Below are 16,321 nucleotides of genomic sequence, written 5' to 3'. Positions count from 1 at the left end.
ACAGTTACTTTGTCAAATCTATCAAATTTCTTCTAGTTTGAAGGGATTGAATAGGAGATATCAGTAGAAGACTTAGAAATTTCTTTCTTCTTTTTTTTTTTTTGGCCTCATGGAATCTTAGTTCCCTGACCAGGGATTGAACCTGGGTTCCCCACAGTGAAAGTGCTGAGTCCGAACCACTGGACTGCCAGGGAGTTCCCAAAAGTTTCTAATATGTTATGGATATTAGTCTATAGAACTAGAAAAATGTTGTTTCATGACCTTTCTTTTTACAGATTCTTCTAAATTGTTGAATTATTCTATCACATTCCTTTTGAACTTTAGAATATACAATTCTCTGAGGTACAGAGTCAGACTTTTATTTAAAAGGCTATTAAGACCAAGATCTAGGTCTGCTCCCTTGATTTGTGTTTCTGTGTGTGCATCTACTCCTCTAATTCTCCTTCCCTACAGTTATTCAGTTCACTCTTTGGAAATAGTTTTAGGAATACTCTGATTTCTTTGGAGTCATTACCTGTCTGTGTTCTACCTGCAGACGCCTTCCTCAGTGGGGCTGCCTCCTCCTTATACCAGCCTGGGCCTTATGGCATCTGTTAGCATCGGCTCTTTAAATGCTTTGCTGAAAGTGTTGTCTTTATCTTCAGTCAGACAGTGCCTCCAACCACACAAGCGGGGCCCATGATTTTCATAATATCTGGATTTTCTTTTTCTGTCTTACAAATGAATTGAAAAATTGTGGGAAAATATTGGAGGTTTGAGTGCCAAACTGGTGGTCATATTTTTTACTTCCAGTTAAGGAAGGCATTAAATGTGACAACTTTCTCACCCTTAAAATAGATGCTTGAGTCATAAATTATGCACTGAGCCTTCTCTGTGTGCAGATGACTTCTTTGGCAGATTGTTGCTTTTTCCTCTCCCATATATATCTTATTCCTTGACTACAATACTAGTAAGGTACAGGATGCCTGGATCTATGTTAACTTCTGAAAGAAGGACATTAATTCCCATTTTAGCCTTCAATATGTTGGACTTTTTTCTTATACATGAGAATGTTTTTACAGAATTCCAACAAGAGAATGATTGTGGCTAATGAAAACTAAATGAGCAAAGAAGGTTTTATCACATTTAACACAAGTATCTTTGGGTTATATTTTTAATTTTGCTTTTGCCCAATCACTGAGTATGCTTTGAGTCAGCGACCAATTTCATATCAGAATGTTCTGATATAGGATAGATGTCATATCAAACAAATTGAAAATACCTTTCCTTTAATAACAGTAAGTAGATTAGAATTTTAAAAAATTATCAGGCATAGATATAAAACCAGAAGATTAACAGGAACTTCACACAATTTGAATTTTAAGAAATCATACTATTTCTATAAGTTAAGGTTTAAAAAATGATTTTTCCTTGTACCCAGAACTACTAAAAATATAACGCAGTTACTGTTTTGTTTATGTAGATTCTTGTGGGGTGGTCTATGAACTATAACCATCATTTGTGCCACTTTTCTGGGGGAGAAATTTTGTCCAGTTTGATGCAGCCCATTGTGATGTTGGGATTGTATGTTGTAAATAGAATTTTTGTGAGTTTGTACAGACTTGACATTCGGCAAACATTTATTGAGTTTACTGTTTCCTAAATTGAGGTGCTAGGCCTACTTTAGAAGTCAAAAAAAACACATCTGTTTTGTTGCTTGCTTTGTGGAACTCGTAATGTGACATGATTAAATTTCTAAAGAAATAATTCATTTAATTGCCTTTAAGATTTTGTAAAAATTTAATAATTTTTAATATATCAATTTACACTTCCTTTTTAAGAAGGTCTCTGACTCTAAGGAGGGGTCAGTTTTTTGTTGTAAAGTGTCTGTCCACACAGTCTTGCCTTCAGTGTCCAGCCAGGGAGCAATGGCCTCACAGGGGATAGACTGAGCATCTCCCTGCTCTGGATAAGGAAAGCCATTTCCTTATCCAGAGTCTTTGGGACCATTTATATTCTCCAGGGAAGATGCCAAATAACCCCTGCCTCCTCTTCTTCCCCTGCTTTTTTTTTTTAATGCATCTATTGATCTTAGCTCCTAATTTGGGCAAGAGAACATCAGCAGCTGGGCAGGGGCATAAAGTGTGTTTGACGACTCTTGACCTGCTTGGAACAGGTAATAGAGCACAAAAGACAGTTGTATTTATCTGTAACTTATTAAAGTAAAATTATATGTATCTATGTGTATGTATGTCTGTACGTGCATATTGGAAACAACAAAGCATTTCTTCAGATAGTTGAATCACTTAGGACTCTCTGTGTTGCAGGTGACAGAAACCCAGTCCAAACAAGTTTAAATTAAAAAGGGCATCTATGAATTCCTATAACTAAAAAAGTTCAGGGATAGAGTCAGGGTTCATCTCATAGTTCTGCTTCTTCTGCAGGAGTTCCTTGATGGGCTCAGCAGCATCCGCCCTGACATCTTCCCACACTCAGCTCTGCTCAAGCAGAAGCCCTGGGGCTGTCTTCTGGGGCCCTGTTGGTCTGGCTCTGGCCATGTGCCCATCTCTTAATCTGTCACTGGCCAGGGTAGCTGGGAAAGTCTGGGGTGGAGTCAACGACATCGAGAGACCAAAAACCTATTTCTACCAAAACAGAATTCAGGTGTTTTTGCCAAAGGAAAGGACTGTGAAAAACACAAAAGTGAATCTCTGTTTAATCTTTATAAGCCACTCCCCCAAGTGGGAGGGCAGGATTGTCAAACAAACGCAGGGACAAGCAGATCTTCTTGAGCAGTTTATTACAAAGACCTGTCTCCTTCATATTGGGACTGTTAGAATTCCAGTGGCTCATTTCATTAATGTACCTTTTCAGTTAGGAGACCCCGGGGACACGATGAGATTGCAGGCCATGCTTCCAGGGCGCATGAGCAGACAGGAGTCACTGCGGTGCAGTGTGGTGTGCGGTAGCAGGTGCCCGCACTGAATACATAGAGCGGAATGAGTCACTCCTGATGGGAGAGGGCACCGGTGGAGACTTCGCGGAGGGGATGACCTCTGGGTTGGATTTTGATGAAAGTAGAAAGATGCCAGCTCTCCAGACACGGAGAATAGCTCCTGCAAAAGTTCTTTGATGCACGACCAAGCAACTGCACATCATCAGGTGGGCCCGAAAGTCGTCCCGGGAGGTAACAGTGAAAGGTCAAGCCTGGAGAGGTGGCAGGGGCCGAGCTGTGGGCACCTGAGGATGCTACTTGGATGCCAGCGGAGTTTGGACTTTATCCTGAAGACGCAGTGTGCTTTTGCATGGTTAAAAGCAGATGAGTGACAAGGTCAGGTTTGCGCTTTAGAAAGTTCACAGCTGTATGGTGGACAGATTGGAAAGTGTGAAATTGGAGACCAGTAAAGACAGATGACTTAGGATTGGGCCTGTGGGAGAGGTGAAGCGCTGCACGAAGACCCTCAGAGTAGAGGTGGGGAGGCCCGGGCTCATTGAAGTGCTGTTAGGAAGTTGACACCAACAAGATGTCCCAGTTGCTCTGGATGTGGGGCATGAGGGAAAGAACCTGATGTTTCTAGGTTTCAGGCTTTGAAAGGATTTCTGTAGAAAGTCACTGAAAGAGTATGGTCAAAATTCTAAATCCCTGATTATCTTTTAAAGGAAAGAAACTGCCCCTTTGAAATTCCAAGGACATGATGACTGAGCTGGAATTAAGGATGGGGAAACTCCCTTAGGTAGTTTTGTCCCATAGCTGTCTGTGCCAGGTGAAACTGCAGACATGTAGCCACTTGTTACTCTTTTTCTGTCTATAAACAGTTAATTCGCTCTTATTAGTTTTCCCACCTTGAAAAATGGGGCTCTGTTGACCCCTTAGGAATTCAGAGTGTTGTTTATAAAGAAGTGAAAGTCCTTTGAGTAGGAAGGTTTTAACAGGATACTTTTTTTAAATAAATTTATTTTATTTTTGGCTGCATTGGGTCTTCATTGCTGCGCACGGGCTTTCTCTAGTTGCAGCGAGCAGGGGCTACTCTTTGTTTGTGCAGTGCGTGGGCTTCTCACTGTGGTGCCTTCTCTTGTTGCAGAGCACGGGCTCTAGGCGCTTGAGCTTCAGTAGTTTGTGGCGCGGGGGCTCAGTAGTTGTGGCTTGCGGGCTCTAGAGCACAGGCTCAGTAGTTGTGACGCACGGGCTTAGTTGCTCCGCGGCATGTGGGATCTTCCTGGACCAGGGCTCGAACCCGTGTCCTCTGCATTGGCAGGCGGATTCCTAACCACTAGCGCCACTAGGGAAGCCCAACATAGGATACTTTGATAAATACAAACAACATAGGATATCTAAACAACATAGAATACTTTGATAAATAGAACTAGTTACTGCTGCGCCTGTGATGTTACTAGTCCATTTAAAATATGACAGTGTGCTTTGGGAACAGGTCAAGAGCATAGTGGGCTCATGTTATAGATTCACTTTGGTATGAATGGAGGCATCTCTTTTAGGGTAGGCTTAATTTTATACATAGCTCGGAAGAGATCGTCCCTCTCACGTAAATATTCAAACATGTATGATGTTATTTTCTTTTCTTTAAAGCTAATAAACTTTTTAAATTGCTGTTTTAAAAAAAGCAGATACAGATTAGCAGTTGCTCCAGAATCCCCAAAACAGGTTTAAGAGATTTTTGTTCCTTGACAAAGACAAGATGGTTTGGGGAGGAAGGTTATATGCTTTGAACAAGAGTTGCTCTTTTTGTCACTAGTCCATCATACTGTTGTTTCTGCCTCTGCCTGAACCCAAACCCCCTCCCAGCCTGATGGAAATGTTCGCTTACGCAGCTAGCCCTGCCTCTGTTTGTAAGACATCTTCCACCTGTCGGCTGCGACATCACAAGTCGATGTCCATGTCAGGCTCTGGGCGCCCCAAGATGATGTTACCTCCAATAGACAGTGAAGGAGATAACTTCAAGGCTATGTAAGAAAATGCACATTCCTTGTGAAACTAATGTGTACCCACTGCTTCTTAATTTTGTGCTGTGGATTTTATAGTCCAAGATCTTGTTCCAGTTGTCTACAAAGTGTCCTTCCTGTGTGTGGTTTTAGTTAAGCACATCCTGTCTCATGGTGTCCCTGGTCATCTTTGTGTCTTCATGCCTTTGCATACTACAAAGGGTGTAAGAAATTCCCCCTTCTTTCCAAGTTGCTTTCAGCATGTGGAATTTTACAGTACTTATGCCATTTTTGTGCTTCCAAAACTTTTTAGTTGCCTATTCTTCAGTTTCACCTGCATAGCCTTTATTTCTTTTGTATTGGCAAGTTTCTCTGCATGTAAGCAATTTGAGAGGGAAGCAAAGGAAAAAAAGCTTGAGTTAGCTGTTCTTTGTTCTAGAATTTCCCTGCATTAATCTTGTCCTTGAAAATATGTGTGTACTGTTCCCTTAAACTCCATGAGGTTTTGTTTGATTATGTACTATTCCTTTGGTACCCTTTGCCATTTAACTTACCTTTTGCTCCTAAGTCCTATAAAATACCCCTTGGATCTGGATTTATATAACTGGTTTTCTCCACTCTATATCAAAGGTATATTGTGATCGTAAATGTTTGTGTGCCATGTTTGCTACAAATGCAGGGTTTTGTGAACAGAGATCTAAGAATCTGTCATTTTCTGATCTCAAAGCACTATTCCTGACCAGAGAGCTCCAGTTGCTTCAACACACAGTATTAGCAGCGCCACCACCCCAGATCGAACCCGCTTCCCAAGAGGCACTGCCAGTCGTAGCACTTTCCACGGCCAGCCCCGGGAGCGGCGCACTGCCACGTATAACGGCCCGCCTGCTTCACCCAGCCTGTCCCATGAAGCCACACCATTGTCGCAGACTCGAAGCCGAGGCTCCACTAATCTTTTTAGTAAATTAACTTCCAAACTCACGAGGAGGTAAGTGCCTAGGTGGTGCTGTTGGTTGGAGCAAACACAAGGGCAAAGGGAGAAGTGCCGTCTCCCTCGTGTGAAGCCGCTGCCCAGATGCTTTTCAGTTTGTCTTTAGCTCACATTTTTCTAATGCTGTACTTTCAAAACCTTTCAGAAGAGGAATTATAGAGCTCAGAGTCCTTTCACAACACTAAAAGTTATCTAGCACTTGGGAGGTGGTTGTTGTTTAATTACTTTTCCTTTTACTCTCACATCTCTCTACATGGCATGTGCACTTCAGTTTAGCGAAAGCCCAGATCCAGTGTAGTTCGGGGGCTGGCGCCCCATCAGTAGCCACCGAGGAAGACGTGTATGGTGTAAGCGTCCCTAGACACGGAGGAGAGAGACATTTCCTCTTCTCTCGTTGCATTCCAGCGTCGTTGAGGAGCACTAAGTTTCTTAGAGCTTCAATCTTGAAATTGTTCTCTCTGTTGGCCTGAGTTATAATGAGAACAAGGTAACATTCTATATTGAGTAGTTTTGGAGATAAAATCCTTGCCTTATTCTTAGGAAGAAGCTAGTATCTGGTCATGTATAAAATCTTTTGTATGTCCAGTAGACTGTCAGTTGGGGCCTTGGGAAATCTCTAAAGGTCCCTTGAGGTACTTTTAACTTTATTTCCAGAATCTTCGTCTAGAGGTTGCAAAGCCTAGAAACATTGGCTACTATAAGAGGAAAAAGAAGAGATACCACTCTGCATTATAAGCAAAGGCACCTTTAGCCAGGACCACACCCAGGAAACCTGAGAGCCCTTGCAGTTCCAGGACACCCAGAGGAAATTCTTTGAACTTAAGCCTCTCTGTGGATTAGTCTGTCCGAGGTGTCCTGCAGGTTTTGCCTGTTACAGACCCTCTGGTTCATCACTTGTGTCTTCTTCACAGAACAACAGTGGGCTCTTCCCAGAGTCTAAAATGATACATGCCCTCCTCCTCTCTTCTCTGACTCTCTGTGGCCCGTTAGCCTACTGATCTGTTATGTGCCGTCTTCTTGATTTAACCTGAAGCTAAATACCACTTTTCAGTCTCCCCCAGTAATTTTATTTTAAATCAGTCATCTAAAACTTAGACAAGTCACATTAAACTGTCTTTCCCCAGATGATCTGTTCATTGTCAGGATGTCAAATACCAGATTAGGGAGGACTTCTGATATCCACTAGCATTGACTAGAGGTCAGAGGAGTCCAGAGTTTCTGGTCTACCCTATTATTCTCTGAGCCCCTTTGCTGAGACATCCCATTCCAGGCTGGGCAGAAGAGCAGAATGGTCTGAAGGGCCTTGCCAGATTTGGGGCACCCATTTGTGGCCAGCAAGAGAGACAATGAGTTCAACCCAAGAAGAGTCTGATGACCCCCCAAAATAATGCGTTGCTTCCTTTCAGGGTCATCCCAGGTGCTGTCCCCAGCCTCCCTGTGCCTTAGCTCCTTCCTCGGAGCCTAGGCTGCTTAATGTCAACTGATCCTTTGCCCTCTGGTCCCCGAGAACAGAAGGGATGTGTGGCGGTCAGGTCTGTCTAAGCTCCAGTCACAGGACAGTCAGCTTTGTGTCCTTACACATTGGTCAGTAATGGGCTCTTTAAATAAAGCCTTGCACATCATTAAAATCCTTGAATTTATTTGTTTGCCTTCTTCGTGGGTTTTTGGGGGTCATCTTAATACTATCATTGACAAAAATAACATCAGCCACAGTATACTGAATGCTTCCTGTGTGCTAAGCTAAAGAGATGTCTGTAGATTTATAGATATAGGAATACTCTTTTTCTTTATTTTTTGTGGTACACGGGCCTCTTACTGCTGTGGCCTCTCCCACCGCAAAGCACAGGCTCTGGACACGCCGGCTCAGCGGCCATAGCCCACGGGCCTAGCCGCTCCGCGGCATGTGGGATCTTCCCGGACCGGGGCACGAACCCGTGTCCCCTGCATCGGCAGGCGGACTCTCAACCACTGCGCCGCCAGGGAAGCCCAGGAATACTCATTTTCTATACATAAATAAGTATGTGTGTATGCACACACATGCATTCTCTCTCACATACTCATTTAATCTCCATAATCTACCCCATGGAATAGACATTGTCCCAGTTTCATAGAAGAAACTGGAGGCAAGGTTCAGAGAGATTAAGGTACATGTTCAAGATCCTACAGCAGAAGAGTGCTGAGTCAGATCCGTGGCTCCAGAAGAGCCGTGAACCCACTGTGTAGTGTCCCTGGCAGAAAACGGTAAAGCACGGTTACAGACGTGAGTCCTTTTCCCCCATTTTAGAATTAAGTTTATTTCATGTATTTGAATTGAAAGTGAAGGCTGAGGCTTCTTGTTAAAAATATTCTAGAGGGGCTCATCTGATTTTATAATTTCCACCCCAAAATTTTTACAGAAAGTCTTCTGTTAGTTTGCAGACTGAGACCTGTAGCCTCCCTTGGTGCTGTACTTCAGTTGTAGTCAGTTCATTCTTAAAAACAGAGTCCTTGCTGCCGCAGCATCAGCTTCTTACCCTCTCCTAACAATAATTGTGAGGGTTAAAGTTCTAGTGCAGGAAAGGCTCAGGTGTTGGCACGTAGATGCCGCAAGGAGACCTGCTGTGACGTGGTGGGACTGGCATCAGAAAACTCGCCCTCTGCTCCTGGCTGTGCCCTGGATGTTGTGAGAGCTTTAGAGAGCTGTGGGCTCAGGGCACTCAGAGTCACCCATACTCTGCAGGCAGGACAGCCCGGGCACAAGCGCAGGTGCCTCTGTGCTCCTGGGAGCCATCCACGTGGTCCCGGGCGGAGTGTGAGAGCCTTAATCCTGTAGCTTCCTCCTCTTTATACCTCAAGGGATTTAAGGGAGGAAAAGTTAAGAAAATCAGTCCTATGGTACCTGAGCAGTCCCCTTGACTTTTCTCAGGTAGAAAATTCGGAAATGAAAATACGTTTTAAAGGCCTTTTAATCAGTTTTCACATGCATGATCTTTCCTTACTGTGTGTAATCCTGCTGTATACTACTTTTGATCTGATTATGGAGTGGTGGGCGGTTATCTCCAGTAGTTAGATACTTTTAAAATTGGTAGGTATCTGAAGCAATGCAAAAGTCATCCCAAATTAGGAAAAAAACAACGAAGGAAGTTATTAATTCAGTCAGTCCTCAAATACATTTGAGTGCCTCCTGTGCTCTGTCTCAGAACTGAGATTTAGAAATAGCTTGACAAGCCCAGCTCACACTCACCCAGGAATGCTTATTGCGTGATCATACAAGCCTGAGCCAGTTTGAAATTTCTTTTGTCAAATTCTGTTCAGCACAACCCAAGCATCTCCTTAAATTTTTTTTTAATGAGCAGAGTTACTTCTTTTAAACACAGCTCTTTCCGTTTATTACATAAAACATAAAAATGAACCCCCCACTGTTGTCTGGTCATTTAATTTTCATTCATTTTGATATCTAAAGCTCTAAAAAGTCTACTTCATTTTAAACTCCCAGTAACTTATTACAGTGCTGTATGTCAGTTATATCAAAACTGGAAGGGAAAAAAACCTAACCTCCAATGACTTTTTTTCTTAAAAAGTGATTTATACGAAACCACTGTAACAGACATTCTGTTAATGTCTAAATCATCTTCCTGAAGTAAGTAATGATTCTCTTCATGGATAAATATTTTTATAATGAAATTTTTAATGTTTCTGTATAAGGTGATTTTTTGTTCATAAGATATTCTGAAGAAAGTTGAGGAATGTTATTTTATTTCTAGTACATTGCAAATGACTTTAACACAAAATGTTGAATTTTATTATCTTAAGGTATACCCATCTGAAGAACCTTAAAACATTTAATTATAGTTAATGTCAATATTTACTGCTAAATTTTTTCTTACAAGTACAGATTTTTTGTATTTCTGTTTAAAAGATCACATACTCAATTATTTGTGATAATTTTACTTTTTCATCAAATGTCGCTGTTTCATTGTTCATTGGACAGGAGAGGAGCCCTGTTTTACTTGCTGTTTTTTGTTCTATCTGTAATTGACTATTTAACTTGTGCAACTCATTTTTGTTAATTTTTTTTTTTGGCTTAATTTCTTTTAGAAACATGTCATTCAGGTTTATCAAAAGGTAGGATTTATATATACACATTTTTTTTTCAATCCTCACCCTGAAATGGCTCCTGCAATTAACATCAGGTTTGGCTTTCTAGCCTTGTTTTTTTTTCCTTAAACACTAAACTTTCTGCTGAGAACTAAATACTTCTTTGAAAGGAAGCTGGAAAGAAAGAGATTAACTCTGTCAGGCATTTTTAAAGGGACTGTGGCACCCATGTAACAAGAGGCCTACGCATGCTCTGTGCATTTTCTTCCTTTGGTAGAATTATTTAGCATCCAAATAATTCTGTCTTCATACTAATAACACTTAGCATGCTTCTGTTTGAAGAATGAGATGTTCAGTAACAATGTGCAATTCATGATTAGCCTCAAGCATGCAAACGGTAAGTGGTAATTGTGTTAGCTGTCGTTTTTTATTTCATGAAGGATTGCATTAGCAAAAGGCTTTAAAATGACAGATAAATCAGCTAATATCCTGATACTGGAAATAAATGTAAAATTCACACCTACAACCTCATTTGTTGGGGTTTTTCAGAAATTAAGACGTGGGCAACTGTATAGCAGAAATATTTTAATATTTTCCAAGAGTTGAAGAGTGAACAGTATTGTATCTAAAAGGCACTTTCCACCAACCTCTGAAGAAAGTATGTCTCATTTTTACTTAAAGCACTGTAGTAAATGTTATTCTTACTAGGTAGATAGTTTTTTGATGATGACACTCAAAAGACCAGAAGCGTTGCTCACTGTCTCGGGATGCACACACCCTTGAGGGAAAAGCTGCCACTGCAGCCACATCGTGCCTGCTGCTCTCAGCTCACCAGCGGGCCAGGTTATGGGTTTTACGTGGAGGCCACCAGTGGGTCGTGGAGAGTCTTTATTCACGTGAGCTCTTTATCAGAAACCGTGGGAAGAGTGCTTTCTTTCTGTGGGAAACTCCACTCCATGATTATTTAATTGGAAACCCACTATACTTTGGGTAGTGATTAAAAAGAATACCTCCAGTTGAAGGCCGTGAGTGTGCGCAGATTCCAGAGCTGGGCAGGAATACCTGTTGTGTATGTGAAGCAGGTGTGTAGCCAGCCTCCTGCACGGCCTTCATGAACTCATGGCGGTGGCCTCTGGCAGAGTCACACCTACAAGAGTAGGAGTTTTAATAAGCTCAGCTGGTGACCAAAAAGTGCTTTGGATTTGTTCATTTTATAATGTCTGTTTATATTTGGGTTGGTCGTGTACTGGTTGTAAGATATCTTTTCTCTTTCCCACTTCTCTGTGCTTCTGCATTCTATTCATTGAGGCTTCCAACTGAATATGAGAGGAACGGGAGATATGAGGGCTCAAGGTGAGGGAAACGATTTTTACTTAAAATATTTTATAGGTATTTACCTCATTTCTGCGGCAGAGGCAACACCCCTTTTCTGAACGTTCTGCATCTGTCCCTGCTCCACGTGGAATTGCTTAGTGCCACCAGCAATATGTGGTCAGGAAGCATTGCTGCTGCCGCCCGCACCTCGCAGCCACGTGAGGGCGCTGGAGTGCTGCAGCCACCTGCTGGTGGGAGCCTCGGGTCCCAGCCCCACCTGGGTTCTCACTGGTGTTTGGGTGTTAAAATACGCATTCCTAGGCATAGGAACGTGGAATTGCCATTTGAAAACTGTGACCAGGTAGCCTGGACCTCAGCGGCAGATCAGCCAGTGGCCTAAAGCCATTTCAAGTATAGATGCTGTTTTGGAACTACAGTTATATAAATTTGAACATTAAGTGTGATTTTTCCTCTTTTTCTTTTTAATGTTTGTAAACTCAAAGCTGAGCAGAAGTGACTTTACTTTCTAAAGTTTGATATTAAGTTGACTGTGTTCCTTCCTTTACCACCTCATTGTTCCCCTTCCCTTTCCTAAGGCAATAGTGCACAACTTAGGTTATTTCTTTTTCAAAAATTTGAACGAAAAACTTCATGCCATGGGTTAGTTTTCTTTTGCGAGACACCTGTATATCCCCTTGTTCAAATGTAAGTGTTCCCTTATGCTTTTGAAATAAATTTCCTTTTGTAATTTAAAAAAAAGACGCATTCCTCCTGCCTGAGCTCTCCTGACCTGAGGTGAGGTCTGGGAGTCTGGAGCATTGTCGACCTGGTGAGAACTCCTGGCATAGTTCTAGTCTCAAGGAGTGAAAGCAGAATATTTAGGAGAATTTTTTTTTCTTTTTTGGCCGCGCCATGTGGCTTGTGGGATCTTAGTTCCCAGACCAGGGATTGTACCCTGGCCCTGGCAGTGAAAGCTCCAAGTCCTAAGCACTGGACCTCTAGGAAATTCCCTAGGAGAATTTTCATATTTCAAATTAGATGTCTTTTTTTTTTTTCTTTAAGAATGATTATGTAGGGAATTAAGTGGTTAGGACTCTGTGCTTTCAGTAGGTCCCAGGTTCAGCCCCTGATCGGGGAACTAAGATCCCACAAGCCGTGCAGTGCGGCCAAAAAAAAAAGAATGATTATGTAGTTGAGTGTTTTGCGTTTAAATTTTCTGTACCTGTCATTGCATGGATCTGGCGGCAGGGGGAGTCACCAGATGGGTTCAGGACTCTAGATTTCTTCCACTTGTGCCCTTTTTTATGCCAGTCGCCACCATGCTGTTTCAGGTCCTTGTTAGCCCATTTCCTCTCTTCCTGGTCTTTCTAAAACACAGCTCTGATCATGACTACCCTGAATGAAAACCTGCAGTGGCCCCATCGCCTGGCCGACCATGTCCATATGAGGCCCTGTGTGGCCTCAGCAGCCCCAGTTTCCCCCACGCACAAATCCCTCAGTTGAGGCAGAAGTTCAGGGTGAGAGTCAGGCAGCATCCCCCCGCCTGCCCTTGAGCAAGTCTAGCTGCCCTGAGTTTGTCTCCCCAGCCATAGTTGGGAGGGACTAACAGAACCCACCTCCTGGTGTGCCGAGGATCAAGGGCTCAGTAAATGCCAGCGGCCGTCTGGGGGGGGTGAGACTGTGCCCTCAGCTCCAGTCCGTGGGTACCTTCGAATTTGCCCTCAACACATTCTGTGCTTTCCATACCTCCTTACCTTCACTTAAGAGATTTCCTCTGCCCTAGACACAGACTTTCTCCCGCCTCCGTCATGTTGAAATCCCATGGTGTCTTCGTAGCTCTTCTCAGATGCCATTGCCCGCCCCGCCCCGCGTCGTCTACCCTGCCTTTCCCTCTGCTCCACTCCTCCCCTCTCTTGCGGTCCTCCCTGTCAGGCGGGCTCCACCTCTCTGGGACTCTAGCTGACAGCCCGTGCCTTACCTGTGCTATTGCTGTTTCCTTGTGTTTTAGTTTTTCCCCCCCTGACCCCAGCTTAGAGAGCTTTTGCTTTTTTTTGTAACCTATTTAGTATTTAGCAGCATTTTATACTTAGGAAACTTTCAAACAGTTTTGGTAGGTGTGAACCAAACTGAATATTCTGTTAGCAGGTGGCTGACAGGGAGAGTTACATACACAGTAAACCCTACGGTCCACTCTCAGCTCTGGTGAATTTGCCATAGGATTGAGTGTATTGAACATACATACACTGTGAGTTTTTGTTGATTTTTTTTTTTTTTTTTTTTTTTTTTTGCGGTACGCGGGCCTCTCACTGCTGTGGCCTCTCCCGTTGCGGAGCACAGGCTCCGGATGCGCAGGCTCAGCGGCCATGGCTCACGGGCCCAGCCGCTCCGCGGCATGTGGGATCTTCCCAGCCCGGGGCACGAACCCGTGTCCCCTGCACTGGCAGGCGGACTCTCAACCACTGCGCCACCAGGGAAGCCCCACTGTGAGTTTTTAATGCACAAGCGTGTTAGGTATTCACCCTCCTAATTGAGAATGTCAGTAACGGCTTGTGGCAGTAATGATTAAATACCGCAGAGCAGTGAGATGGTAGGTGCCTCTTGGAGTTCCTGAGAGAGCCGTGCCTGGGACCACAGCCTGCACCTTGTGAATCTGTACAGTTTACATTCAAATTGGTCATTTCAGTGCTCAGCAGCAAGTAAGCCTCAACATTTCATTTTCCTATTTCAGTAGTAAGGTAGTGTCATCTAAGAATTCTTTTTAACTGTGAAGTTGGAAGTTTAAATTAGCACAGTAAAAGGAAAAATGCTAAGGTGGTGGTAGGGGACTGCGAGAATGGCCCACTCTCTTACCTAGCTGTACTTAGCATCTGGGGCCGTTTGCCGGGAAAGCGATTTTCAACTGTGTTGAGTAACTGGTTATCCTGAGTAACAGTTACAGTGGAGGTTATGATGAATTGAATCTTTTAAAATTGTGGTAGGAGAAGCAGCCAGGCCGAGCAGACCTGGTGGCTGGGCTGCTGCCGCCGCCTCCCTGAGCTGGCCTGTGAAGGGCCCTGCCGGCACCTTGCCGCCGGCAGCCAGCCTGGATGACAGGGGCTGGGCTCTGGAGACGTGCTCAGTTCGCTCTCCACTTTGCCTCCTCCCAAGGGTTCTGTTTAACAATTACTTTCTTAATTTTCACCGGATGACTGGTGGAGATTTTTCGGCCAGGTAGATGTTTTACATTGTGGCTTATGATTGGGACGGGAAGGGGGTTGTGGAGAAATAGGTGAGTACTTCTTAGCAAAGGAACAGTCTACCAGCCATGAGCCTATGCGGGAAAAACGTGGAAGTCATTTATTATGCTGTATTGAAGACGTTGGTCATGAGCTGGGTAGAGTAGAAAAGGTGAGTTTTCCTGTGCAATTAAGAATAAACCTGCACTGTGCCTTTCAGTCGCAACGTATCTGCTGAGCAAAAGGAGGAAAACAAAGAAGCAAAACCTCGTTCCCTGCGCTTTACCTGGAGCATGAAAACCACTAGTTCCATGGATCCCAATGACATGATGCGGGAAATCCGCAAAGTGCTGGACGCCAATAACTGTGACTACGAGCAGAGAGAGCGCTTCTTACTCTTCTGTGTCCACGGCGACGGGCACGCGGAGAGCCTCGTGCAGTGGGAGATGGAAGTGTGCAAGCTGCCAAGACTGTCTCTGAACGGGGTCCGGTTTAAGCGGATATCAGGGACGTCCATAGCTTTCAAAAATATCGCTTCCAAAATTGCCAATGAGCTAAAGCTGTAACCCAGTAATTATGGTGTAAATTAAGTAGCAATTTAAAGTGTTTTCCTGAACACTGATGGAAATGTATAGAATAATATTTAGGCAATAACGTCTGCATCTTCTAAATCATGATATTAAAATATAAGGACGAGAGCACGCCTGGGAGCGAAAGCTGGCCTTTTTTCTACGAATGCACTACATTAAAGACGTGTGACACGTGTGCCCTCTGTCTTATTTCCATTGCCCTGAAAGTCAGCGTGTGACATCCATCTCCACGTGCCTCCTGTCTGTGCGGGTGTGAGAGTGGACGGTGTGTGTGTGAAGTAGTGCTACGGAAGCATCTCCTTACACTGGCAACCAGAGTTGTTACGAGTACCTCTGTGGGAGATTATTTGGTGCTAAAACATTAAAATTGCCAAGGAGGAAAATACTGAATTACTACTAAGAATTAACTTTAAGACTAGTTGGTAATTAATGCAGGTTTACAGTTCATGCCTGTGGTTTTGTGTTTGTTGTTTCGTGTTTTTTTTTAGTGCAAAAGGTTTAAATTTATAGTTGTGAACATTGCTTGTGTGTGTTTTTCTAAGTAGATTCACAAGATAATTAAAAATTCACTTTTTCTGAGTAAAATCTTGCATTGTCTCCTAATACTGTATTTAAGATTCAGATTAAGGCAGTGACTTAAAAGTATGTGTTTTTGCCTCCACCACCAAGTTGAACAAAAGCAAATGGAAAGTGTGCGAAGGCCGGGCCACTCTTTCCTTAGCGTGGATCCCAACGTTTTGTGATTTCTAGCATCTTTTTTCCCCAAAGGCAATAAAGGGAGAAGATGGCCCCCCTGGTGACCTGAGCAGGATGGGAGTCGGGAGTGGCCGTCAGCCTCAGCCTCGGGAGCCCCGGCGCGCCCCCGTGTGGAGAAACGCCAGGCCTTGGCAGTTCTGGGTTTGTTCTCCATGAAGTATGTAATTTTCCTCTCTTGTTTTTTGTGATTCAGTACATGAATTAGACTCACAGCCGTTTCCCAACACCTACATGGTTACATAAAGAGGGTAATAAACTCATCAGTCAGTTTGATGCTTTAATCTCACGGGGATATTATCACATTAATTGGTGTGCTGTTTGGGTTCTGGGTTTGTCGGTGGTGGTCCAAGTATGAAAGTCTGGTCACTCAATCACAAATACTTACTGTCTACCACGGGCAGAGCACTGTTTTGGGTATTTGGGATACATCCTTAGCCTCTTAAAGCATATGTCCTAATAGGAGA

General features: G+C 43.5%; 1 protein-coding gene and 1 long non-coding RNA gene across 14 annotated transcripts in view; one reads left to right on the top strand and one right to left on the bottom strand.

Moving 5' to 3' along the window:
- MARK3 (microtubule affinity regulating kinase 3) overlaps positions 1–15,276 on the top strand; it is a 107,715-nt gene extending 92,439 nt beyond the window's left edge. For 6 of the 13 annotated variants that reach the window (XM_033850570.2, XM_019951890.3, XM_019951876.3 and 3 more), the window contains 4 exons: positions 5,645–5,902; positions 9,983–10,009; positions 11,291–11,335; positions 14,732–15,276. In XM_033850570.2, the coding sequence (XP_033706461.1) occupies positions 5,645–5,902; positions 9,983–10,009; positions 11,291–11,335; positions 14,732–15,077 (676 nt within the window). In that variant the 3' untranslated portion in view covers positions 15,078–15,276. The remainder of the gene's footprint in view (positions 1–5,644; positions 5,903–9,982; positions 10,010–11,290; positions 11,336–14,731) is intronic. The other 7 variants (XM_073799003.1, XM_019951905.3, XM_019951883.2 and 4 more) reach the window with 4 other exon arrangements.
- LOC109552871 (uncharacterized) lies at positions 80–13,434 on the bottom strand. The gene is made up of 2 exons (XR_004524986.2): positions 13,051–13,434; positions 80–11,129 (listed from the first exon to the last, which is right to left on the bottom strand). It is a non-coding gene; the product is annotated as an uncharacterized lncRNA (long non-coding RNA).
- Positions 15,277–16,321: the final 1,045 nt, after the last annotated feature.

This window comes from Tursiops truncatus, chromosome 2, assembly GCF_011762595.2.
Source record: "Tursiops truncatus isolate mTurTru1 chromosome 2, mTurTru1.mat.Y, whole genome shotgun sequence".
Taxonomy (NCBI): domain Eukaryota; kingdom Metazoa; phylum Chordata; class Mammalia; order Artiodactyla; family Delphinidae; genus Tursiops; species Tursiops truncatus.
This window is presented reverse-complemented; position numbering and strand designations above follow the sequence as displayed.